The following is a 26968-nucleotide window of genomic DNA, read 5'->3' as shown; positions in this document are numbered from 1 at the left end:
ACCCTGCTCCCCCGAACCACTCATTAACTCCGACGTAGAGCCACCACCCCGCCCCCTCCCCTCCAAGTAATCAAAAGAATCCTCCCACACTGCCACAGGACAGTACGACCCCGCTAACTAGGGACCGATTGCTGCCGCGGGAAGGTTCGTAGCCGTTCCAGACCATGCGCACACGGTGGACGGTGGACAGTCACGCCAGCGTTTCTCTGTTTCAGTTCAGCGCAAGGACAGCTTAACGCGGACAAGCTTTTCGTCCCACGTGCCCCTTTAGCGTGTTATTTCTGTGCCCTGTCGCAGCACGTTCTGCACGCTAACCCCTGACTGTGCTAATGTGTGTCCAGACAGAAAATAAACAGTTTCTATTCCCCAGGAAAGGGTAGAAAGCCACTAATTCCGAGTTCCTGCTGTAGAATTTCTGCTGAATAGCTGCTGCCCTCTGCTGGACACGGAGTGGCCCACAGGCCACGTTAAACTAATAAAGCTAGTCCCTGCCGAGGAGCAGAAGTTCTGGCAGTGAAACCGCAGGGAAGGGCGCATCTGACATGAGAGGCGCATCTGCAGTTAGGAGAACACGGGTCGCTGAGACCCCGCCCTCCGCGGAGACACGCGACCTTCCCGGGGAGCTAAGCTGCAGGGGTTCCCTCAAATCGGAGCTCTCTTCGTGAAGGAGACGGGGTCCTCTCCTTAGATTTTGGGGGCTGGTGATGAGCGTTTTGTTTCTTTCGGCTCTCAGTCCAGTCTGGGTCTGTAAGTGGCCGTGGGAGCTGGCCGCGATGACATCCCGTGGTCCTGTACTTCCTCCGGGCATCGGCCAGGGTGCGGCTCCCAGACCCCCTTCATGGGCACCCCGTAATGTCGTTTCCTCTTCCTGTCCGATGGTGCCGAAGCCCGAGTGTTCACACGCATTCAGAGGCTTCGTTTTGCTTGAGTTTTTCTTACCCCTAAAACCATCTACTCGCTAACTTGGAAAATATTTTGACTTTGAGACCGAATAGGGGCTAACTGGGCACTTGTGCTTTTAGGAAATTAACCAAAGGATCCTTTACATGACACAAGGGACGATGCAGGGAGCCACACACGTGAACAATAGTAAAACCTTTCCTTAGGGTACGCTTGGTGTTCTCTAGGATGCTGGGAAAGAAGCAGATGCCTCAGCTACCCACCTGCCCTCTGCCAGGCAGTGACTGGCGGGTCCCGCCCTTATTGGCCGGCCTGTGCGGTACCCGGGTCACTGCCCTGAAACAGGAAGTCTTTAGGAAACGCATATCAAAACATGGGGTGTGGCCACGACATAGTGAAATTAATTCCACAAGCCTACCGAGCCAGTCTCTTTCCTCCATCACTCAGTCACACCTGTGACGTGGCACTCCAGTCCTTGCATCCGATGGAGTAGGACTTACCTGGGCCCCGTTCATGTCCTCACGTGCTCACCACCCCTTCTTCCCTTTTACTCTCTCACCTGCCAGACGAGAGAAAGCCCAGGAAGGTTAGCGCCAGCGCTGTTGAGACTGTGCTTAATACTCACCTGACAGCTTTTATTTCCAAGAAAATTACCTTTACATTTCGCTTTAGGCCACTTCAGACAAACCAAACTGTTCACAAGTTACATTTTCCGTGTTTTTTTTTAGTCTTATCCTTAAGCTCCAAAAATCTGGATAGGTGATGCAATCTTAGCGAACATGAGCAAAATTACATAAAGTGCCACGCCCGTTTTCTGTCTGTCTTTTTTTTTTTTTTTCTTTCTTTTATTTGGCCCAAGGCATGCCCCATGTTTCCAATAGGTGAGTTGAGAGGGTCAGATATTTAAACGCAGTTTGAAAAAAGAACTACCGCGTTGCGAGCATCATGCTTGGAAACTGTCTCGCCAGTTCGCATAACAACTCTTTTAGGTATAAATCGTTGTTCCCGTTTTAGAAACAAAGAAACCGCAGTTAAGCAGAGATGACTGAGACATATAGTCTCTGCCTCACAGCAGCCTAACTTCTTAGTATGATCTACGTAAAGACAGATTAACAGTAGAAGTGGACCACTGGAAAGCAACAGAAAGTGTTAGGTACAGACGCAGTCTGGGCAACCTTAAGACTTGATCTCGTTGTTTTCAATGACATATACCTGCTCTGCTCTGAATGTGCCCGCCCCCCCCCGAAAAGTTACTTAAAACATAAATGCATAAAAGGCTGCTCCCCAACGTGGGCCGAACAAAGGAAACCTTTCATTCGTGTGTTCAGAGTTCTCTTTCTAGAAACTGGTAGGGAAGCTTTTCATGATGATTTTACCTTTTCTAGGTTCATGTTCTAACTGGTGATAACCTCATAAGGCTAACAAGGAAGTGTGTTATGAAGAGAGCATCAGAAAACGGACTCTGAATTTCCATTCATTATTTAGGATGAAATAAAGACCCTACTTTTGTTTAAAACCTCCTTTTGTTACTTGCTTTTTTATAGGTCAGATTGTAGAAAAATGTGCAGGCAAATTTTAATATCCTTTATACACTGACAGCGCGAGATCGCTGTTGACTGCCCGTTCCTATGTATTTGATGAAGGAATTTAGAGAAATCCCGAAAACCTATTCTGGATATGTTAACTCGTGTTTTCCCTAGGCGGAGTATAATCCTGTTTTCGTTCTGGGTTACCGGATATTAAGAGAAATTATGCGGGTTGTCCCTTAGAAGCATTAAAATAGAAAACCTCACCTGACCCCCTCTTAGCAAAAAGTAGGTAGATAGTGGCTTCAGGAATCAATAAGAGGTGTCCCATTTCTTAAGAATTTGCTGTCACATGGTCCCCCACATTTTTAGACTTAAGAATAAATCGACGAGTTTTCTACCTGCTCATTTCACATGCCCCCACCACTTCTTTCTTTCCATAAAAGGAGCCACTTTATACTCTCTGTTGAAATAAAGCTATTGACAATATTTCTGTTGTGACCCTCACATGCTAATAGCTCTTTGGTGTTGTTTTACTGTCTAAAGCCCCCTGGTGGACCATAGGCTGTACAAAAGGGTGAGTTTAGATGCCTGCCAGCCAGTTTATCTTCCATTTTCAATATTTTGCTTTTTGCTTGCTTGCATGGGGCTGCAGCCTAGGTATGCCAGTAAGTTTCACATCCATCTTGAATGAAAATAAGATACAAGTAAAACTAACCCTGATTACTAACACTGCTACTTATACGACCGGAAAACGGTCACAAACAGTAGACGTACAAGTGCATGAGTAAGTGAAGGGCAGGGCCTTCCGCAGCCGCCACAGGGCATGCTTAGAACTTGGGGGCGAAGCCTTCAGTACGAGAAGGAAAAAGAAAAGACTGGCGGCACACGCGGAAATCTAAATAAGGCTGCGCTGTCAGAAGACATGGAGCGAGTGGCTGGTTGCGATTACAGCAATTTGCCATATGACATTCTCTCATCTGCCGCATCCAAATTTCCGAAGCAAGGAGGCTCACTAGCCTTTACTTTTCTTTTTCTTTTTTTCTTTTAACAAATCTGTTTCTCATTTAGAATTACCGTTTGCCCATTACCCTGTTCCTATAGTTTTATTTTCTAAATCTCCCTTTCTCTGGCGCTATGAGGTAAGTCAGTACACAAAGGTGACCTTTTAGGATCAACCTAGGATATTCATTTAAAACAGTGAGCGAGCCCGACTCCCAGCCTGAGCGAGCCTGACTCCCAGCCTGAGCGAAGATAACGTGGTGTAAAGTGTCTTAAATCTGTGTGTTCTATGCTGCAGTTAAGAGGAGGTGTTCCAACAGAACTTGTATTTTAAAGACAGGATCACACACAAGTGTTCAGTAGACACCATGAGTGTTCCCGAGGTTTAGAATATAATGCTGATTTGTAAGTATGCACAAGGGGCGAAAGTCTCCGCTGGATGTGGCCTTAACACATCTTAAGTTATAATAAAAGATTTAGTGCCCCCCAAAAATCGTTTTTAAAAACCAGGAATAGAATTCCTCAAAATCAGCCTCGAATTTAAATTAATTTGACAACTTTTGTCCTGTAGGTAGTCCCAGAGAAGACGTGTGAAAAATACAATCTGGGAGTTCCCTCTTCCGAGGCAACTCCACTCAACACCGCCCCTCCCCGCCCCTCCCCCTCGACCTCGCACTAATAACTTGGTGCCGTCATTTGTAAGAGTCCTAAGAAAAGATCGTGCTTCAAAGAATCTAAAACTTCTAACGTTTCTGGAGATATTAGTTCCCATCTAACTACATGGATGTCGATGCTTATGCTTAGTCATTAGATTTTTAAGCCAAGGGTCAGCAAACCTTTTCTTAAAAGGCCCCACAATCTGTTTGCAAACGCCCAGTTCTGCCGGCGCAAAAGCTGCCATAGACAACACACAAACAAATATGGTGGCTGGGTTCTGATAAAGTTTGCCAACTTACGATGATAGGAGACGAATTTTTATAAGTTATTCCTAATTTAAGACATTATTCCTATAAAAGATGTAAAGCCTCACCTATTTAAAACCATAGCTGGTTGCTGAAGGAAAAATTTGGTTCTTAAAAAAAAATAATAAAGCAGCTACACTCGTTTGTAAAATCAACTAGTTAGCCCTCTTTAGAATTAGGCAGTTTACCAATGAAATAGTTCACGTCCCATGCAGTAGAGCTGCCTCAGAGATGTCCATGTTTGAAATACAAGAGACAATGGGGACAAAAAAAAAAATCTCCACTTCTCTCTTTTTCTATTCCCACTCACTGCACACATAGATAATGTTTCTGTCCATTTAAAAAAAAACTTTCTAAGAGCAGATGCGTGCCCTGGTGTTCAGTTTAACTGACAGTTGTATCTTGCGCGTTCTGCGTTAATGTAGTCTGATGCTGGTCAGTAAAAGTGGTAACGTACGCGCTTTTGAAGCTTGTTACTTTCTGGTACATTGATGATCATTTTTAAGACTACATTTTCTAAAGGTGCTTTTCAGTGCCAACCGGAGTCCCTACCTTAATTCTTAAGTGTCTACTGTAGGCTAAGTTGGCATTTCATAAGATCCCTTATGCCTCTCGGTCTTTAAGGAGCTCGAGAGAGCAGCTGAGAAGCTCTAGGTCCCTTCTAGCATGGCCTTATTTATCTGCCTGTACAAACTGAGGAATAACTTACTTCGACTTTGTCTGATTACCAGTAAGATCTCTCTCCCTCTCTGTTCCATCAGAGAAGTCACAGTGACACTCCCTCCGATAGTCCCCAAGTGGAAGTTGCTCTCGGGAGGCATGGCGTTCTCCGAGGAGAATTGACATTTCTGGAATTTATGTCACAGAAGATAATATCCCTTTTTTTATTCATTTATAAAACATGCCATATTTAAGACATTTAAGGTTTACATATCAAAGGGTGATATTTGAAAACTGAAAGAATTAAGTCGTGTGGTGCAGTGATTGTAAACCACTTTGTGACCCTAATTCCTTCATTAATGAAACAAAGATATCTTAAAAGGTAGGTGACGTCAGCCATCGGAATTGACATACGACAGGCTAATGCCAGCAGCAGAGCAGTCAGAAAAGGCTTCACATTTTTAGTCATTTGGGGAAGGCCAAGAAAAAGCACCAAAGACTCTTCCCTGAGCCCAGCTCTTTTTGACTTCAGGTTTAGCCTTTGATTTATTCAATCACTTAAAACAGAACTTTCAAATTCAAGATACCGTCACAGGGGATGTGTTCTGTTCTGGATGCAGTAACTGTTGATTTAAGAGAAAAAACTTGTTATACACACAGAGAGATTCGATTCAACAGTTTTAATTATTTTTCTGAAGGAAGCTGTTATACTGCTTTTCAGCAAATGACTGAAGGATTTCCGAGGTTGAAGAAACTTTTCAAGTGCACGTGCTGAAAATGCTACTTCCAGTTGGATTTTCAGTGTGTGTAACAGGATGTTATTCAGTATTGCAGCAGAAAACCAAGATACCTCATACGTAAAGGAAATATTAAATAATTGAATTACCTAATGATTTATCCTCAAAGTACTAACCCTAGAAAGGACAGTACCTCTTTCCCTAGTTAGAAAATGGCGTCCACTTCTCTCTTTGGGACATTCCTGTTGTGCTGGACATTGAGACGCGTCCTTGCAAATCGGAGAGACCTCTCTCTGAGAAGCGGTTCCTAGCCGAGTCCCTTCCTCCCCGTGGCAGGTAGCATTTCTGCGAGAGCACTCTGTAACCCAGAACAATTGCTACAGGTATTAGACAGTGCAAATTCTGGTTTCGAAATGATCTATTTCTTGTAAATTGTTGGCTTAGTTACCCTTGTCTGAGAAAGGTGGGCAAAGCTCTCCTCCGGGCATAAAAGAACCCTCACTGGAGGAAGAAAAGATAACTCTTCTTGGTCACAAATTTTTAAACAGCAAATTTTCTGTTTGACGACTGGGTTTGCCAACGCTGCCAGGTACCTTGGTAAGCGGTGGTTTCAGCACTGAGTATTCAGAGGGGCCCGAGAAATCTCTTCAAAGGTCATCACCAAAGTCAGCTTATACTTTTCGCTTTGTTACGTATACTTCTACCTAAGGGACAACTCTCTAGCAAGGCCTTGAAAGTCTACTGTGTAACTGAGAAACGCAAACAGCACTCTAGGTCAACTGATGTCCCACTCCAGTTACATTTGACAAGAGGTGCGGTTTCACAGTGGCCCCGAGGAGTAAGAAATGGATGTGGGGTGTGTCTCGTGATGTAATTTCAACCTCCAAAGTAATTTTTGTCTTACTTGCCTCTTTCAGGAAATGAATATTTTTGGAACACAGTGGTGTGTGTTAAATTGCAGACAACATGCTCTGTGTCATTCTTATTGGGCCTCTCTGTCTCTTTTGTTTTGCAATCCAAATGAGATTTCTGGAAAATGGCAAGATCTCTCTTTCCCTAAATTCCCCCACAAGCTCTCGCAGCCCTCAGAGCAACAGGTAACTAATCAGAAAGCCACATCTGGCTGCCCTGTATATTTTTGACGTCCGGCATCGCGGGAACATACCTGCTGAGATCCACTGACTCATGAAGCATTTCTCTGGCTGAGCGTTCCTGAGTAGATGTAATGAAGCAGCTTTGCCTTACGCTTCACTCATGAGCCATCGTCCACTGCGAGTTTCCGAAGCGGGCCTACTTCATTTGTTCATGAATTATCATCGGACGTCTGATGGAAATAAACCCTGTGGGCTTTTGCTGGCTTTCAGCGCTGTTGCTTATACATCACGTCAGTACATTATGATGCAACTTTTTCTTTCTTTCTTTTGGTTGAGACTGCAACAATATCCCAAAGGGGCGATTACTTCCAGCCTAGGATGCTTGGGGGAAATCCTAGATTGCTTTTCACTTTAGTAGTTGACTGGTCACAGGCCAAAGCCTTGCTGTTCTTCCTAGTACCTTAGCTCCAAGCCGGCTGTGAGCGCACCGTCTCCCAGGTTACGCCGGGCGGCTGGGGGACCTGGTCCTTGAGCTCTCTCTGTGGTAGTGATAGCTTTGTACTTGAAGGAGCCATGGTTTCTGTCCCGTATCAGTTATCTTTACAATACCTGGGAAGATGGCTCCGCCTGTCTCGTGTGATGAAAGGAGTAAGCGCATCATGATGGGATGTGTTTTTAGACGTTTTTAGGTTCACTTCTCTCTCAGCACCGAATGAGTCTTACAGTTCCTTAAGAGAACCAAAGATCAGTGACCCTTAGCTGAGTTTCTATAACATAATACAACAAAAGTTGCCGAACATTTGTATTCTGTGTTCTATAGATATGGTGATCATGGGTACTGGATTTTTCAAGAATAATTCCAATCCAAAATTCTGGTTTATATCTACCAAGTTCACATACTGGAAAACATGCTTACAACCCAGATAATCTCAAAGAAGCCAGGTCAATCCCTTGATTTTGGTTTTGGCTTATAAAATAGAATTTTTTTCCCCTCCACCAAATTTTTAAATTGTTTTTTTATATCATGTGAATACAACATTTGTAAGACACAGTAACAGGTGAATAGAAAACATCAACTTTTTTTCAAAGAACGACGAGCAGGAATAGCTATCACAAAAGGAACACAGCACATTTTAGAAATACAAATAAGCAAGGAAAATCACCTAGAGACATTAACTGTTAAACCTTTATTGTGTATCCTTCTTGTGGTAGATAAATTTTTAGTTACCCTGTGCCTCTCAGTGATTATTCATATCTTGACTGACTTAGACAAGGCAAGACAACTTTCTGCAACGGTTTGAAACACTGATTTGAAACATCTATTTCTTAGAATTGTTAACAAATCATATCAGATGCTGTTCCAAATCACCTCAGTCAGAGAATTGTTTTCTGTTTCTTTGGAGGCAATGTGACATTCAAATGTATTTTATCCGATTGACATTCGATATAAAACAAAACAAGGAATTAAGCACCCCTGCCTTATCCTAGTAAGCTACCCTCAAGTAACATTAAACCCCACTTAGGATTGTGATAGGGCAGACTGCAAAAGTTTCTCAATTTCATCTCAACTTTCAGAGGTAAGTCAGCCTCAACAACACGGCTTGCAGATTACACATTGGAGGAGGCTAAAAATCTTTGATTTCCTTATTCTTAGGCCCGTTCTTTTCATGTTTCAAATCTGTTGAAAATTGATAAGTACACTTTACGTGGACGTATTTTTTTCTCTAAAACATTGTAGTAAAATCTACATAGAGTCAGAATGACATTAGAATTGAGAAAATAGAAAAGTTTCCAACAACATTTATCTTTCATCTTTCAACGACATATTTCAACAAATGCCATGGTAATTTTCCCAATGGGTGTTTTCTAGCAAGTCTTTTGAGAAAAGAGAAAGTAAGAACTGAAATTTGTTTTGTTTCGTTTTTTTGTTTTTTTGTTAGCCTGAGATATAATTGAGGCAGGGGAGTGGAGAGGCGGAGTCAGACGAACCTGGCTTGAAACCCTCGCTCTGCCATGTACTAACTATGTAATTTGGGGCAGGCTGCCTAAGTCCTATAAATCTCAGGTTCTACATTTACAAGTTGGAGACAACAGTGGTGTGAGAACTAAGGAAAGTAACAACGAAGTGACCTCTCCAGCTACTGGAACATAAGTGTTCTCTTCCCCTTTGTCCCGTAATTTCTTTAATGGCTTTCTGTTAAAAAATGCCTACGCCATTTAAATCATTTTGATATCATTTTATAATGCTAGTACACTGTGAAAACTTCGTCTTGAAACCGAGAACTAAATTCTCCTCTTTAGCCTAGAAAACGTATCTGAGAATTGCGATGTCTCGTTGCGGACAGTCGTAGAAACCAACGCCATCTCTGTGCGTGGCCGAGCGTCTCTCCCTAACTTAGAGGCGTGTGAGGCTATCGCCAGTTTTATAGCAGGGTATTTACATGGTGTAACTTCAAAACCTTATGAAAACTTAGTTGACTTTTTAATCAGAAAGAAACTGCAAAAACAAATGTGACCATTTTAACTGAAAGAAAAATATTTAAGTTGATACCCATCGCGACCAACCAATGACAGATTCTTCGCTGTGAAACTATAAAACATTTCTGGTTTATAATTCATTTTCCTTTTATTTCATCTCAATGATGAACTTATATTTTTAAAGCTTTCCTGTTCACTCTTCGAAAATTGCGAATGGATATCTTTGTGTTTATACTGTCAGACTTTGAGTTAAGAATTCTTCCAATGCTAGAAGTCTTCAGTGTTGGAGACACTGTGGCATATTTGTGAATGAGCCCTGTACTAGTGCAGGAATACAGCGTGGTGTTTGAAGTAGCATGCACATCTGCGGTAATTCAGCCCCCAGGTCTGCACACGTGCAGATAGATACATTGCATGCCCGGAAATAAAGGTGGCATCAGTGCATGCCTTGCATTTCTCCAGCCAAAGAGCTGTTAGTATAGATTATTGCATGTTTAAAAATTGAACACAAAATATGGCATGTTTCAATTTTTAAAAAGCCATTTATTTATTTATTTATTTATCAAGTATGCATGTCCAAAATTAGGGACCTTATAATGATGCACAGTTTTGTACTGTACTATCCAAATTACCTGAAAATTTAATAATCCATGGTATATTAAAAAATTTTAAGCTGAATAATGCCTGGATCTAATTACGAACATAGCATCGTATTCTAAGTGTACCTGTTAAGAAAGGAGGATTTAACCATTTGGAAGCTATACTGCCCAATCAAGCTGGGCTTGCCGAATTTAGTAAATCAACCAGACAAGCACATTTTCAAACATTATAATTCTTTTTGGTATTAATGATGATAAAACGATAAAGCTTTTTTTTTCTGGAAGAGCACCTTTGCTTTGAAGAGATTATATCAACTTTGCAGAATACTGAGAAACGGTTCTGCATGAAGGTGGTAAATATACTCGTTTTCTTAAATTGCCGTCACAGTACACGTGCCATTCCACTGAATCCCAACCTGCGTAACATGGCAATGACTTATGACTGGTTTCTCAGAATGTTTTCTTCCCGCTCGAGGGTTATCAAGAAAGTAAAGCAGCGTTTGTTCTAAAATAAAATTTAAACTTACCGGTGTAACTTAAGATAATGAGACAGACCTTAACTCTTATTAGAGAATCAGAAAACTCGATTTGGGAATTATTGACCCAAACAAATCAGACTTTTTCTCGGCATGCTGTTGAAGTAAAGTATATGTGGCCTGAGAAACTGCTGCTTCTATTTAGCTAAAATCACACCCTCACACCCATTTTTTGGAAAACAAGTTATATGTCATGCAGGACTACGAACTACCTGTGACTTTTGCGTGAGCGCTGACTTCAGCATTTAGACCCTAACGTCACCCTCGCATCATTCTGATACTAAGGCAATGTCTTCATTACTTGTCAGTTAAAAGAAAATTTTTTTGTAGCTTACAGCCGCTTCCCTGCTACCCCATCTATATAGGTGCCGTTATTAAAAAACCAAGGCAAATTTTGATATTTAAAAAATATAGACTGGAAGTGACAACTAACACACAATTTGCTGGAAAGAACTTCCCATGACTCTATTTATTAAACGATTTCATTTAAATTTGTTTACGACATGTTTGATAACTAGAACAAAGTACTTTATATTTATTTGCGCCCCAGTGCTGTCCATTGGGGATCACCAGGGGGCGTGACCTGAACATCTTTTAAAGCTACAGTGTGGAACAGGAAGAAAGGAAGGACTTAGGGAAGCCAAACAGACTCCACAATACATGAGCGAAACCGCAGAGTCGCGCAGGTGTATGATGAGGTTCAAGGCATCTAAAAATCTTGAGTCTGTGAGCAAAGCAGTTCATTCCCTAGGTCTAGCAAATCTAAATAAATGCGTGTCCAGTTTCCCTAACTTGAATCCTATGGAATTATAGGGCATTAATGGTGGTCTTAAAAAGGAAGTCATCTAAACAATTACCATTTTTTCTAAAATGAGTGTGTTATTGTTACACTTACCACAGTAAGTTTCGGTTTTGCTTTGTGTTCAGAGCACATGATGATAGAGTGAGGTTTCAGAAAGGGTCTAGTCTTCCTCTTCCGATAGTTTCCCCAGCAGTTAAACAGGAGTTTCTCTTGCCGTCAATCCTCAAAATGGTCTTTGTCTTGGGTTTTTTTTTTTCCCACTTCAGAGGGGATAGTAATGTCCTTTTCTTGATGTCGTCCCCGTTTCACTATGTAGTTATCATCTGGTATTTTGTTTCTCTTCCAGAGTGAAAGAATTGAAAAAGGCCAAGGAACTTGAAGACATACAGCGGCATCCCTTAGCAATGTGACATTGCTTTTCAGACTGTTTTCATTTCTGTTTTTAGCAGAGACATGCAACAACACACGCACGCACACGCGCACACACACACACACACACACACACACACACACACAATCCCTCTGCAGTTTTGGGGAGATCAGCTGCAGGATTTTAACAGGAATGTTTTGGTCATTGCATTTTGCACCTCCATGGACAACTTTTAATTTAATCAGCAAGACAGACATCTTGGAACTCAGTCTTCTGTTGGATCACGGGAAAACAAGACACCACGAGGAAGTGAAAGAGGCTTCCTCTTCTGGGGAAGAAGCCGTTTTCCTTCTCACATAGGGCTGTATTCAAACATCGTGTGGAACTGTACAATTATTATACCAAAAATATAGATGAGAAAAGGTGGGGATGCACTAGCAACAAAAGAGGATCGTTCCTGCGCCTGTCAGTTATTTCCAAGAAGCTGAATCTTTGGGATTCGTTCTCAGTGGAGGGCTTAGATCATACAAAACTTTACTGGGTCCGTGTGTTCTCATTTCCTTCACGGTTTTTATTTTATTGAGTTTGTTTTTCTGTTTTAATCTCTACAGCACACTTAATGCAACTTTTAAAATCTGCAGGTTTTTCATGTGGAAATTTGCAGAGGGGCAGGTGTGTGGTAAACGGGTAACGCATGGGAAATAATGAGAAACAGCTTACAGAGTTTAAATTTATTTTCTTGTCCCCGCCACCTCCCAAGAGCCTGTGGGTGATCGTTTTGTCCCGTTTCTCATGTTCAGCACTTTAATTTTTTGGCCTTACTTTCATGTGCAATGAGAATTCGAGAATTGGAAAAGCATGTAGCTTTTTTTAGTAACCTTGGAAACTGTAGTCATTCTAAGGAATCATGAACCTTGCCTGGACATTTGCCACCTAAAAGATCAGTGTGGTGCTGCGTTCTGGCCAGTAAATTCCATATTTTTGGCTATATTTCATCCAAACTGAGCAGTTTCTGTGTATATAGAGAAGGTAGAAATGGAAAGTGAGAAAATATTTGAAAGGGATTATATTAATTGCTAAATATTTTATTCACAAAGGTCAATAACATGGCAAGATAAAATTATTTGTATAGTTTTGTCTGAATGAGCAAGAAAATGTGGATGTATTGTTTGTATATATTGTATATATTAAAACAAAGAGATATGTGCATGAAATCAAGAAAAAAGAAATGAACAAAAGCAAAGCATTAGTGGCTATGGTCTGTAAAATGAAACAAAAAAAACTTTATTTCACTATAAGAGTACTTTATTTTAAATGTTCTTTAGAAGAACATTTTGCTAAAGCATGACTAAACTGCAAAAAATAAAAATTAAAAAAAGAGCTACTGTATTTAGACTTAGGAAAAAAAGGCAGAGTAACATTACTTAAAAAAAGGATATGTTTACATTTAATTTTGGCTACCAGGAGTTTATTTTATTTTATTTATAATTTCTTTGCCAATGGTGCCAAGTAATGTGAATGCTAATATTGCTTAAGAAAATTAAGTTACTTTTGCTAAACAGATAATCATGAGACGAATCAGTATACAGCTTAACACCATCCACTCGCTCCAACGAAGAACACTCTGAAGGATCAAAACCTGACAAAAGAAATAGTGTGAAAGGTAGGAAAAAATGTCTCACGTTTTCATATCTCCTGCTGGAAATCAGAAAATGTAATAAAAATGACACAGAGAATAACTAAAAATTTAAGAGATGCAAACCGGTCTTGTAGGGATGTGATGGTATATTACTATTTCCACATAATGAGGAGCCAAAGAAATCTGATGCTTTTAAAAATTAAACTACTCATGTAAATCGAGAGAATAAAGTTCGCATTCGCTGATGCCAGTTTAAAATTCCCAGGTTCAGTTTCAGGATCAGTTGGCGGAAAGCGGAAATAATAGTTTTTTCTTGGTTCTGGCTGCCAACTGTAAGTTAAAACTCAAGGCTTGTTGTGAAGCCTAAAAATATTCACAAATAAGCTTTTAAACTGGTGTCTTTAGAAGGAAAGTAGATACTAAAAGATTGTGGTAAAAACTGGGGTCAGTGCTCTTGGTGCCTTTTCTATAATTGTACTTGTTTTTTAATTACTTCCTTTCACTGCCAACCTCAAATTACTGTACAGTATATGTCTTACTGCTTGTGATCAGCTTTGACGACAGCGACAGCCCCACAGCTAGTAGCCACCTGTACATTTGTAAACTGAGCTGACTCACTTTTGTTTTTAAATGTGTGGGTTATGTTGCAGCTGTTGAAGTCTCCCAAATACCTATTATTTGACACAATTGACCTGTAGGAGGACACTGAGTAATTTACAAACACACAATTGCATTCATAAGTGGGAACAGAATGTGAAAGCCAGCTCTTTCGGAATGTCCTGTGTTAATACTGAGTTTAGGTATGTTTACGCCATTAATTCTGGTACAAATAACTGAGCTTTTGACAAGAGTAATGACCTCAGTGGATTTGCTTTAATCCTCACATTTGTTTCGTTTTCTTAATGTTTCACATGCCACATTATTAGCTGAGTAAGTTAGAAATTTCTGGAAGATACATAGAATTAGGAGGGTTCTTATGGAGGAGGTAGGAAGTAGGTTCAAAACCTAGCAGTGTAACCTACCAGTGCAACTGTGAATCCTAGGTGAGGTACACATACACTCCCACTGAAACGAAGCATTTCTGACCGCTTTTTCTTGGTTGTGAATCTTAAGTTTTTGAATATAAGATGATAGGTAAGCGCAGCTTTCTTGGATAATCTGAATTCCCAAGTGCCAGGAGTAGGATTTCATTATAAAATTAATAGCTAATCTTATTCTGTCTCCTGAAGATTTAATTGCTATTCTTGTTACCCATTTGAAATCAGCTGTACTGTGTGAACGAAATAAAGACACTAACTCGAACCCCTCTCTGGCTGCACGGTCGCTTATGGCAGTTCCACACAGTAGTTGGCGCCCAACGGGGGGTCCCTGAGACTTGCATGTAAAACTAGTCTAGATGTCTTCTTTTTTGTAAGTTTTATTTTTGTAATTGTGCATGTAAAGCATCATTGAATCAATGGGTCTGTTGAAGAACTCAGCTGCTGGAAACCATGCAAAATGTTTTGAATTGCCCTTAAAATATGGAAAATGTTTTCTGAATGCTTTATATTCTTTCTGCTGTAAATTAAAAATGAAGAAAATTTCCCCATGTTATGTGTGTGTGTTGCCTTAACTTCACCTGATACTAAAATCCCAGGTGATCGGCATGTTTCAAACCGTATGAAATAGTTTCAAGTATGTCCTTAGATCCAGATACAACGTTTTGACATTGAATGTGACATACCTAGTTTCAGGTGTGTCCGTGAAGGAAAAAATTTCTTAGTAGAGCCGCTTGCTTTTTCCTAGAACACTTGCTTTTCAACTATCTTCTCAGGCACCTCAACCCAGCAATCATTTGTCAGTGTGCAGTTATTTGAAAGGTAAAGACAGCTGTCTAAATTCACCTTTTCAGTTAAAATCCTCACTTTAAAAGGCAACTTTCCAGTTGACTACCGTAGGTCTTCCTGAGTACTGAGTCATCACTGGCTCGTTCTCAGTCACTGCAGAGCCTCATCTTGTCTCCCTAGTGGTCCCTCTTCCATCTAATCTGTCCCAATGCCACTGCCAGACAGATGTTGCATGCTAGACCTCCCACCTCCATGGGGCCTCAATGGTTTCTACGGCCCACTGCCTTTAAATGACGTTTTCCCGTTTTATTTATCTTAACTCTAGAGTCAATCTTATTTTCACCTGTGCCCCAACCTACACCCTGTGGTTTGTCTGTGTAAACCATGTCCATGTCCACTTTTTTTTTTTCACGTTTGTTCATCCCTTGCCTGGAAAGTTCTCTTTTTTGGCTATTTACCTACTCAAATCCCACCTCCTCTGTGACACTCGTTTCTTCTAATATGCACTAACATTTCCCTTTTCGAATTATTGCATTTAGAAATTTGGAAATTTGGGAAAGACAGTTTAGCGTTAATTTTCCATTTCTTATCTGCCAACTGACCTAGTAGTGTTTTGTAGCGTTTTGGTTTTTTAAAGTGGGAATTGTCTACGTCGGTAGGAATACTTTGTTACAACTCGAAGACACTGCAAAGTTAACTCACTGCATTCAGATATGTCTCGCCTCTGTCCGATCAAAAGCTGACCTACTGTGTGCTAGAGGCGATGGAATACAGAAACCACAGCCCCTGATGTCAAGGCTCCCGAAAACATTATATGATCTGTGCAATGCATTTGTCACGAACACAAAGAGAGGGAACCTAACCCAATCAATGTCATAAATCCCCCAAATGGACTTCCTATCTCATTGGTAAAGGTTTCTTGGGAAAACGTGGTGTCCACAGGACCACTAGGTTAATGTGGGAAGTTGAGAGCGGAAACGCACAGGCTGTTTCCAAAACTGTCACCGCCACAGAAACGGCCCACCGGCCCAGAAAAACGTTAAACGCCTCCGCCCTCATTTACCTACACAGTTCATTCCCAGTACGTAAAGCGCCACGACCCCAGCGTCCGCAGGGCCGGCGGGGCGTAGACGGGGCTGACGCCCAGACGCGCCGTCTGCGAGGCGGAGCCAGGCTCGGGCCCCGCCCCCAGCGTCTCGGTGGCCCCGCCCCGCGGCGCCCCGCCCCCCGACGTCATCGGCTGCGCGCCGCCGCCGCCCCGCCCAGGTCCCCGGACTCTGGTCCCTCTCCGCCGCTCCGCCGACCCTCGCTCGCCGCCGCCGCCGCCAAAATGTGAGTGACGCGATGCGACGCGGGGCGGCCTCGGGCCTCGGGGGCAGCGGCGCGCGGCTGGGAACCCCGCTCGGCCCAGTTCCCGTCGGCCGCCGCCCTGACGCGGGCCGAGGCCGCACAGCCTGCGCGGGGGTTCCCGAGGCCTGAGATGGGCAGCAGCCCCAGGGGTGTGGGCTGCAGATGGGCGAGGCGACCCCGCGGCGCGGCCGGCCGCCCCGGAGGGCCCCGCGGCGGTGCGGCGAACGCGGAAGAGGCAAGGGCGGGGCAGCCGGGGGCTTCCTGGAGGTAGGGAGCGCCCCACCCCGCCCCTGTCCCGCCTCTGTCCCCACCCCATCCCATCCGGACCTCGCTCCCCTAAGGCCCCCGAGAGGCTCGGTGGTCACTGTACTCTCTGCCTGGTCCCGGGCTGGGCCCCGGAAGTTGCAAGGCATAGGGCCTGGGCCCCGTCTTCAGGCACCTACGGCCGAGCGGACTCGGAAGATGGCTGTGGGACTTCTCTTTTGAAGCAAAGCTCTCATAGGGGCCCTTGCAAACGGGAAGTTTCCCGTGGTGGCATTCAGAGAATGCTAACTGCCTGTGAGAATCACAAGAACCCTCCGTTCCCTCTCCAGCCTGCTCGAGGCTCACCTACAGAGAGAGGAATGGGTTCTTCCACAGGTTCCGTCTAGGAACCAGGCACACCCCTCTGGAGTGTTCCTACTGAGGCTGCGGCGCCGGTGGATCACAGTGGTTAAGACTAGATTCGTGGAATTATACGGCAGCTGGTCTAAACACAAGCTCCACTACAGCCAGCAGTGTTCACGTCCTAAACCTCACTTTACTCATCTATATAATGGGAGTAGTAGTAGTAGTAGTAGTATTCCTCTCAAAAAGGCATGAGAATTAAATGAGATAAACGCATGGAGAAAACGCGCCGGTACATGGTTCTTCACTATTATCTATCAGACACTAAACTCTGAGGGCAGACATGGCATCTGCTGCATCCCTGGTCATTGACACATACTAGAATAACTGCTGGATCAATGAATCGGTGGCTTTTGTGTACAAGACACGTGCTATGTGCTGTCTTGGAGACAGGGAAGAGACTTCTAAGATGCAGGAGCCTGAGATCTATTAGGGAAGGCAAGACTATATATTTATAAATATAGGGAATATGAAAAAAATCAAAGCGTTGTCAGCAAAGTGATGGGAAAAAAATAGGGACTTCAAACCCTGAGAGGTTAAGGAAGAGCTGCCTGGGGAGAAAAAACACTCAATGAGGATTCTAGAAGAACAACGCTCCTTTGAAGAGAAGGAGCATTGTTTCTAGTTTCTGTAAATGAATGTGTTTTTCCCTTACTAGAAAAAGGGGATTCTATAACTGTTCATAACTATGAAAAAAAGTCTTGCCACAATGAAAACTGTTCATAACTATGAAAAATAGTCTTGCCACAATGAAAAGATCGGAAGAGGACTGAGTACACTTAAATTGATGTGTGGCTTTAAAAAAGTAGTAAATTGGAAAGTAGAGTTGCTCTATTTTAGGATCAGGTGCTTCAGTGATACAAAGTAGATCCTGTTAAACCTTTCCTTTAGCCCAGCGGTCTCCAACCTTTTTGGCACCAGGGACCGGTGCTCCTATGAGAATCTAATGCCTGATGATCTGAGGCGGAGCCGAGGCGGTGATGCTGGCGCTGGGGAGCGGCTGCAGATACAGATGAAGCTTCTCTGGCTCTCTCGCCGCTCACCTCCTGCTGTGTGGCCTGGTTCCTAACAGGCCACAGACCAGTACCAGTACTGGTCCGTGGCCCAGGGGTTGGAGACCCCTGCTTTAGATGCTGGTCATATTTAATATGTGAGTGAATCTTGGAAATTATAGAAGAATTAGGAGAAATGTCATTAGAACCTTCGTTCATTACCGCTGGAAGGGTTTCTTTTTCTGCTTTAGTTCATAAATTCCTAACACTGAGGGTCCTGGGATAACATCTTTATACTTAGAAAGATATGTCTGGAGTTGTAATTTACTGATGCTCATGCTTTTACATGCTTCAGGTCTGCAGCCGTGCCTGCAGGTTCAAGCGCTGCCTCTGGCAGTAATCGAAGACTTCAGCAGACACAAAATCAAGTGGACGAGGTATTGCTCTGAAATGTTGAAAAGATGAATTTTAAGTCAGCATGGGAACACTATGGAAGTAATTGTTCAGAAAAAGTATAAAAGTGTGAATAGGAAGTAAATTTTGACTGTATCATAAATGTATCAAAATTCTGTCCCCTGATGTTCTGGAAGCCCTCATCTAAGCAGGAGTCAGATTCTCCTGTTACCATGCTTGTTTTTGTGTGATCAAATTACATACCTAAAACGCAGACACCCCTCCCTGAGGATGTTCCCCCAACAACCATTTTATAATATATATTTTGCCACACACATACCAAAAAAAAAAAAAAAAAACCCAGAAAAAAGAGAACTACTTTATAAAATAAGGTGATAGAATTTTAAGAGTTAGGTCTATAAATTGCTCAGGCCAAGACCAACCCTCTGAGCAGATTTCTCATCAGAATCCTCTTGCAGCAGCCTGACTTCCCAGTCACCCAGCCTGAGCAGACTCTGTAGAATTCAGCTCCGATTGGTGCCCCTGTCCCTTGACGTTCAGAAGGCAGATGCTGGCAAACTGCTCTGGCCCAACAAATCCGATTTGTGGAATTCTTGTATGTGCAGACCCACAATGGAAGATTGAGAAATTCAGACTCATATTTCCATGTTCCTAAAAGTTGTCACTGTCCAACAAGGGTATCTTGGTCTTTCTGCATGTAGTGTCCTTAGAAAGCAGCTTTAAATTTAATGTTAGTTACAATGGGTTGGTAAAGCATATGGTGATATTTTGGTGTGATGGTTTTGTTTATGAACTTCTGAAAAATTGGTATTTTCATGCTATAAACCCATGCTCATTCCATCCTGCATGAAACTTTGTTTACTTACAAAATCAAATTGGGTCCTTTTTCTTAACCAAAGGAATTTTAAGGAGAGTTATTTTCTTTTAACTGAAGTGAAATTCACATATCACCTATTTTAAAGTGTCCGGTTCAGTGGTATTTGACATAGCCACAGAGCTGCGCAACCATTACCTCCGTCCATTGCACGGTTTTCATAATCACCCCAGAACACCCCGTATTCATTCCGTCATACTCCCATTCCCTTTCTCTCATTCTCTGGGAACCTCTAAGCAGCTTCATTTCTGTGGATTTTCCTATTCTGGATATGTCGTATAAAAGGGATCGTACGCTATGTGGCCTTTTGTGTCTGGCTTCTTTCACTTAGCATAACATTTTTGATATTCATCCAAGTTATAACAAATATCAGTGCCTCGTTTCTTTTTATGGCTGAGTAATATTCCATTGCACGCATATACCTTAATTCGTGTAGCCGTTCATCAGTTGATGGATTTTGGAGTTGTTTTCACCTCTTGGCTATTGTGAATAATGCTGCTGTAAACATCTGCATACACATTTCTGTGCGGACATATGTTTTCATTTCCCTTGGGTATGTACCAAGGAGTAGAATGACTGCATCATAAGGTATTTCTGGTTAACTTTTTGAGGAAGCATCAGATTTTTTCCATAGCAGCTGCGCTATTTTATAGCCCACCAGCACAGTCCGAGGGTTCCTATTTCTCCACATCCTTGCCAACACTTGTTATTTTCCTTTTTTGTGTGCTAGCCGTCCTAGTGAATAGTATCTCATGGTGGTTTTGATTTACAGTTCCTTATTGACCAGCGATGTTACCTATCTTTCATGTGCTCATTGGCCATTCGTATATGTTTTTTGTAGAAATGTCTATTCAAGTCTGTTGTCTATTTTTTTTTTTAATTAATTAGTTTTTCTTGTTGTTGTTGAGTAATAAGAGTTTTTTATATATTCTGGATATTAAGTCTATTTCAGATATATGATTTGCAAATATTTTCTTCCATTCTCCGGATTGTCCTTTCATATCCTTGATGATGTCTTTTGATGCACAAGAGGTTTTAATTTTTATAAAGTTCAGTTTATCTATTTTTTCTTTTGTTGCTCTTGCTTTAGGTGTCAAATCCATGGCCAGATTCAAAGCTAGAAAGATTTCTTGTTATATTTTCTTCTAACAGTTAGCTCATTGATCCATTTTGGGTTAATTTTTATGTATGAGGTGACCTAGGGATCCAGCATCCTTCATTTGCATGTGGTTCTCCAGTTGTCCCAGTACCATTTGTTGAAGAGACCGTTCTTCCCATTGAATGCTCTCGGCACCCTTGTCAGAAATCAGTTGGCAGCAGATGTTCGGGTTGACTTTGGACTCTCAGTCTGTACATTTGCCCTCGTGCCAGAATCGCACTCTTGATTATCATAGCTTCGTAGTAAGTTTTGAGATTGGAAAGTGTGAATTCTCCAATTTTTTCTTTTTCAATATTATTTTGGCTGGGCAGGTCCCCTTGCAATTCTGCATGAATTTGAGGATTGGCTTTTCCATTTCTGCAAAAATAGCCCAGTGACTTTTGATAGAGATCGTGTTGAATCTGTGCACACGTGCATCGCTTTGAGGAGTACTGCCGTCCTGACACTGAATCTTCCAGTCTATGAACATAGGATGTCTTCTCATTTAATTTGGTCTCTAATTTCTTTCATCAGTGTTTTGTAGTTTTCAGTGTCCAAGTCTTTTGTGTCCTTGGTTCAGTTTGTATTTAGATATTTTATTCTTTTGGATGCTATTGTGTACAGACTTGTATTCTTAATTTCCTTTTCATTGCTGCTATATAGAAACAGTGATTTATGGGTGCTGACCTTGTACCCTAAAACTTTACTGAATTTGTTTATTAACTCCACTAAGTTTTTATTGTGGACTCTTTGGGATTTTCTATATATGGAATCATCTGCAAATATGGATCATTTTACTTCTTCCTTTCTAATTGCTTTGGGCCAGAACTTCCCAATCTTGAACCGCAGTATTTAAAGTGGGCGTTCTTGCCTTGTTCCCTGATCTTGACCATTGACCGTGGATGTTAGTTGTGGGTTTTTTCATAAATGCCCCTGATCATGTTAAGGAGGTTCCTTCTACTCCTAGTTTACCTAGTGTTTTTATCATGAAATAGTGAGCTCCTCCTTTTTTAAAAAATGAAAGTTTGGCTTCAAGTAATAAAGTGCAGACCTTTTGTCATTGCATTTACCTGTAACTTGGTTTGATCCCATTCACTCAGGTGGTGGACATCATGAGAGTCAACGTGGATAAGGTGTTAGAAAGAGACCAGAAGCTCTCCGAGTTAGATGACCGCGCGGACGCGCTGCAGGCAGGAGCCTCCCAGTTTGAAACGAGTGCTGCCAAGTTGAAGAGAAAGTATTGGTGGAAGAATTGCAAGGTGATTCTCTTTAGCTCCTCTTTACATTAAGTCGCCCGCTGCATTCTTGGGGGTTGACAAAGGCTACAAACGTTGGGCTGCCGTGAATCTGGGAGGCGAGTTCGATGGCCCACACGTGGAAGTTTGGACTGGCCGACTGTAGCACACTGACCGCATCCCCTTTCCTAACCCCACAACCAGATCTTAAGCACGTAGAACAGGAGTGTCCAGAATCCGTCACACACATGAGCCCCTCCAACCCTCCACCCCAGCAGAGCCCTGAACACGGACTGCTGGGAGAGGGCTGGCATTGGTGGCCAGTTTGCATATGGTTCTGTGACTGGCTCCGGTGGCAGAGGAAGGAGCTTCTCGAAAGCCACAGTGTGCCCCACAGGAGAGCAGAAAGCAGCCACGTGAGAAGCGTAAACCAGAGCAGATTTTACACAACTGCCAACGAAACGTGCGCCCATCAGATGCCAAGCATATCCTGCCCCCTTCCTGGCTTAGAAGGGACACCTTCACGTACATGGGCAGGTTTAGCAGCCCCTCCTTGTGTATACAGACAAGTGCCTGTCTAGGGATTGCAAGTACTGGAACATCTTATGAAGAGCAGATAAGGAACCTCAGGCCCTAATGGCGAGCGTTAAATTTAGACTTAAAAATTACAGATTATTTCAGGTTGTCGTGCACCTGAGTTTCTCTTTTTTCAGTGACCACAGTGATACTGCACGATACTCTCTAGTAAGCACGTTAATCTCTCTTTTTGAAATGTGATGTGGGCACATGTTTCGTTTCAGATGTGGGCTATAGGGATTAGCGTTGTGGTCATCATCATCATCATCATCATCGGTGAGTTCTCCTCTTTCAAACTGTTTGGAGCTTGTGTGTTTACAGTTGTTTTCAGGTACAAGAGGGGCCACCAACCCCTGGGCCTTGGACCGGTACCGGTCCCTGGCCTGTTAGGAACTGGGCCACACAGAAGGAGGTGAGTGGCGGGTGAGCGAGCAAACTTCATCAGTATTTGCAGCCGCTCCTCAGCGCCAGCATCCCCGCCTCAGCTCCGCCTCAGATCGTCAGGCATTGGATTCTCATAGGAGCACCGGTCCCTGGTGCCACGAGGTTGGGGACCGCCGATGTAGAGGAACTGAGAGTAAAGTTTCCTTAGAACTGTTAGTCTAGTCCAGGGATTTTCGTTTTCTTTAGTAAATGTTTTAAATACTCGAGTGTTATATGTTTAAAGTCTGAGATTTTTGATATCAACATAAATCCTTTGAAATGAGAGAAAATGTGTTCATCTCCACTGACCTTTCAGTTTTCTCTCTGAATATCTTCTCAGCAGATATTTCCTTTTGTGAGAAACGGTACAGTCTAGTCATTGAAAGCATGGACTGCCTGTAATCCGCCCTAGCTCCACCACCATCCATCCAGCTGTGTGGCCCGGGCAGGTATTTTAATATCTCTGAACTTCAGCGTTCTTATTTGTAAAATGGCGACAATAAAAATACCTCCCTCATATGTTTGCTCTAAGGACAAAGCTGGTTAATATATAAAAAGTGCTTAGGATGGTGCCTGGCATGTGATAATAAGTCATAAATAAATACACACCCCCCTATTATTACTATTATTATCATCATTACTGCTAGTATATACGATGTTGGAGCAACCCATTGCCATTTTCAGCCCAGTACCTGGGAACGTCGATCCTTTCGACAGCCTCCTGTAGTCTCCGCTAAGTGCAGGGAAGCCGCTGGTGAGAAATCAGCCCAGTCCCATTTCCGTTCACATCTAGACTAGCGTCCGACGTTAATTCCGGGTTCGCACGGAAAACCTAACTGAGTCTTCCCTGCTTTCTTGCATCTCCCTGCTTATTAGTGTGGAGTGTTTCTCGGTGAGGAGCCAGCGAAACTCCAGCCTGCTGTTCAAGAAACCTCTTCAAGACTTTTGACTTAGAACCTGCTATATTATCAAGCTTACCTACTGTTGTATCTAAAGTGATTATTTTCTGTTCGTTAATGTAAAGTTTGATCTCTAGGAAATGTGCCTTTTTAAAAAAGAAAATGCACTCCAACTGGAAATGTAGTCAGCCCAGCCCACGTTTTGCACAGTGCCTTTACAAATTTACACATGGGCTGATGAAAAGGACTTCTTAAGTTCCAGAGTGTTATAACCTAGAAGTAATGCCTTGATTAATTGCCGTTAATTCCAGTTAAGGGAATTTTTTCCAAGTTAGCGTCCTTGTTATACGATTATCTTCAGAGCCACATTTTAAACTTTGGGTAATCAGATTTCCAGTTTGTGCCTTCCAGAAAGAACACTACTGCTTAACTCATATCTGACAGTAACAGGCTGTGCCTTATTTGCTACTTTTCTGATTCCTTCTAAGAGAACTCTCCACTGTTTATAAGCACTACTGACTCTTCGCTGTATTTAAAATAAGATGCTGGTAAAGAGTTTATGCTCTTACGCTAGATAGAAAGATGTTTACTTTCTTGTAACTGTTTTGTATAATTTCCTAAAAATATTATTTTAATCAGAAATAATAACCTCTTTGAAACATTTTTATAGAACTATGGCTATGACCAAAGTTTCTATTTTGCCAAAAAGTTACATCCCAGTAAAATGTCCTTAAGTCTGTTCCTGACAGAGAAATTCAGAAAAGTGACAAATGGAACTCAAGGTGCCCTTCAGAACATAAGCCAAACTTGTTTGTGGAGCTCCTACATCCTGACAGGCCTTTCTTGCCTTCGAAGCACTGTAGGTGGCGAGACTCCTGTTCCCGCTCAGCGTCTTCCCCGTGGTTACAGGAGGGTCGAGCTAGCCCCTGACATCGCAGACCTAGAGACAGGATGCAGATCACCCGCAGTTTGTAGAGTATTAGCTGCGGACGCCAGTGTGTTTCTAAGAGTTACGTGAGCCACAGTTTTGTGGCGAGACCATCTGGTGACTGGTGATTATTTGGCCCGGTCCTCGTAGATCGTAGCTTTCTGGAGTTTCCTACTTTTATTCATATTCCACTCCCTAAATCTGTCATCCGCGTTACGCTTCAGATAGCGTTGGTCAGGGTGGGTGATTCTTCACCGAGGTAGCTAACCACAGACCCTTCCTTCCTTTGACGTCATAGACTGCACAAGAGGCTGCTTTGGAAATAGCCGTTGTCACCTGAGCAGCTCTTGAGACTTTCAGCATCAGGCTGTGTGGCTGAGGGTGGGCATTCAGGGAGGAAGCAGAGGTTTCAGCAGTCTGCTGGCCTGTTCTAGAATTCTCGTTCACATGCTAGCGCGCGACTTAGGAAGCAGCGACAGTTGAGGTACACCAGGACGCAGTTCCACTTCTCTGGTGTCTGTTCCCCTAACGTTACCGAAACGCTGTTGATGTTGAAAACGCCTCGCAGTCCCCGGCCGAGTGTGACACGAGACTTCAGTGCCCTCCCCTTGGCCTCGGTGCTCAGTCCCATGTAACCACGGGCTCCCGCAGTAACCCAGGAATACCTTGCTTGTGTCTGTGCATTAGCTGGGAACCTGCCCGCCGTGATGAACCGAATAAAGTGTTTATAAACGATTCTGGTACCTGTGTTGTGGACAGAGGAATAGCTGCGCCCGGTCCAAGTCCTAAAAATGGCATTCTTTGCCGTCGCCACTACCTCTCCCTTGGAAACCCCCAAACTCCACTTTCTCTTCCTCTTTCTCACCAGTCTCCTCCAAGTTCTCTAATTTCCTGTCACCCAGCATGTCCCCAGACGCCGTGAACAGACGCAAACGGCTCCCTGCGGAAAGCGCTTTCAGCCTAGGATGCGAGTGGGGGCTGGCTTTCTCACGGCACCAGCACGCTCGGCACTCGGCTTCTGAGGTCCTTAAATGCGTGAGCCTCCGACAGCGACGTGCAGAGCTGGCCCCGACTGTGGGGGAGGACGGCTGCCCGCTCGGGGCACGGGGCGGTAGTGTGGGCGGGTGAGGGGCGTCGCCAGACACATGGCTCACTTCGTGCTGCATGTGCGTCCCCGTGAAAGCACTGCCACTCCCCTGCAGCCCCTAGGGAGCGACAGCGCACGGTGGAAGGGGCTCACGTGGGTCTGCGATAAGCGCCCGTTTTCTATAAAGTCTTTTTGGGGATCGAAGAGGCAGACTTTTCTGCATCGTCACCGCTTTTGTCTGACATACTGTTGTGTCCTGGAAAAGCACTGTAGAATGGTGCCGTAGGTCCAGGACCTTTACGTAATGAAATCTGGGTGAACTTTTGGTGCCATTTTCAAGATTTTGAAGGAAAATCTACCATATATGAGCTCCTCTTTCCCTGCCCCTCCCTTGAATGTCAGGGTCCCACGGGGCTGGGTCCTCAGCCAACTGGTCTCCATCCTCCTCTCCATCCAGTTTTTCCTGTTCCCATGATACTACTTGTCAATCTGCTGGTGATTCCTGGCCTGTTAGACACGGCCTCTCAAACTCAACGTGCACCAGACATCTAAGCCTCGGCTCCTCATCCTGCCACAGCGTCTGTCCTAGCGAATGGCACCATCATTCACCAGCGTCCATGCCAGACGAGTCCACTGGGTTTGCTAGTGTTTTTGTCACTGTATATGTATGTATAGTGACTTCAGTTACTCTATATGTATCACATGGGATATGCTGGAGGTGTACTTTATAACAAACATCCCCTAAATCTCAATGGCTTAAAATTTTGTCCTTGTTCATGCTACATGTCCTATGCCAGCCAACGGGAAGGCGCTCTCTTCAGTCCCTTAAAGAGGAACCTCCTGTAAACATCTGTTTCGGGTCATCACCGTGGCGGGAAGAGAAGGTCAGGAATTACGCACTGGCTCTTGAAGCTTCCACCTGGAAGTGAAGCCAGGAGCTCTGCTCACGTTCCATTGGCCAGAGCAAGTCATATGACCGTGGGGAACCTCAGGGTGGTGGGGAAAATATCCTGTCACCTCAAGGAGGAGAAATGGAATGTGAACTTTTGCCTTCATGACAGCAATTTCAGTCCAAGACCAGGGGCAAAGTCCCCTTGTAAGTTTTTTCTAATGATTTGTAACTGCTACACAATAACTCTATTTCTATCACTAATAAAATGTGTTTTCTTAAGTATGGCAATATTTTTATTGGTTTTGAGTGAGGATTAATTAATGTTTGCTTTAAAATTGACCAGACTTCAATTACTCGGACAAC

General features: G+C 43.2%; 2 protein-coding genes across 19 annotated transcripts in view; both read left to right on the top strand.

Annotated features, from left to right (window-relative positions):
* Positions 1-14893, top strand: part of CAMTA1 (calmodulin binding transcription activator 1) — a 784924-nt gene extending 770031 nt beyond the window's left edge. For 10 of the 17 annotated variants that reach the window (XM_039842305.1, XM_039842311.1, XM_039842303.1 and 7 more), the window contains one exon: positions 11643-14888. In XM_039842305.1, the coding sequence (XP_039698239.1) occupies positions 11643-11706 (64 nt within the window). In that variant the 3' untranslated portion in view covers positions 11707-14888. Of the gene's footprint in view, positions 1-98; positions 2255-2285; positions 2916-6704; positions 7146-11642 lie in introns of those variants that run through there. The other 7 variants (XM_039842316.1, XM_039842302.1, XM_039842320.1 and 4 more) reach the window with 5 other exon arrangements.
* On the top strand, positions 11472-25361 carry VAMP3 (vesicle associated membrane protein 3). Of its 2 annotated transcripts, XM_039842322.1 has the most exons (6): positions 11472-11476; positions 16469-16748; positions 18495-18576; positions 21666-21824; positions 22601-22652; positions 23676-25361. In XM_039842322.1, coding segments are annotated over exons 1-6 (594 nt in total). In that variant the 5' UTR covers positions 11472-11475; the 3' UTR covers positions 23696-25361. The 2 variants fall into 2 exon arrangements, with proteins under 2 accessions (XP_039698256.1, XP_039698257.1); XM_039842323.1 differs by lacking the exons at positions 11472-11476; positions 16469-16748 and adding an exon at positions 16358-16463.
* Positions 25362-26968: the final 1607 nt, after the last annotated feature.

This window comes from Pteropus medius, unplaced genomic scaffold (assembly GCF_902729225.1).
Source record: "Pteropus medius unplaced genomic scaffold, Ma_sr-lr_union100, whole genome shotgun sequence".
In the NCBI taxonomy this organism is placed as follows: domain Eukaryota; kingdom Metazoa; phylum Chordata; class Mammalia; order Chiroptera; family Pteropodidae; genus Pteropus; species Pteropus medius.
This window is presented reverse-complemented; position numbering and strand designations above follow the sequence as displayed.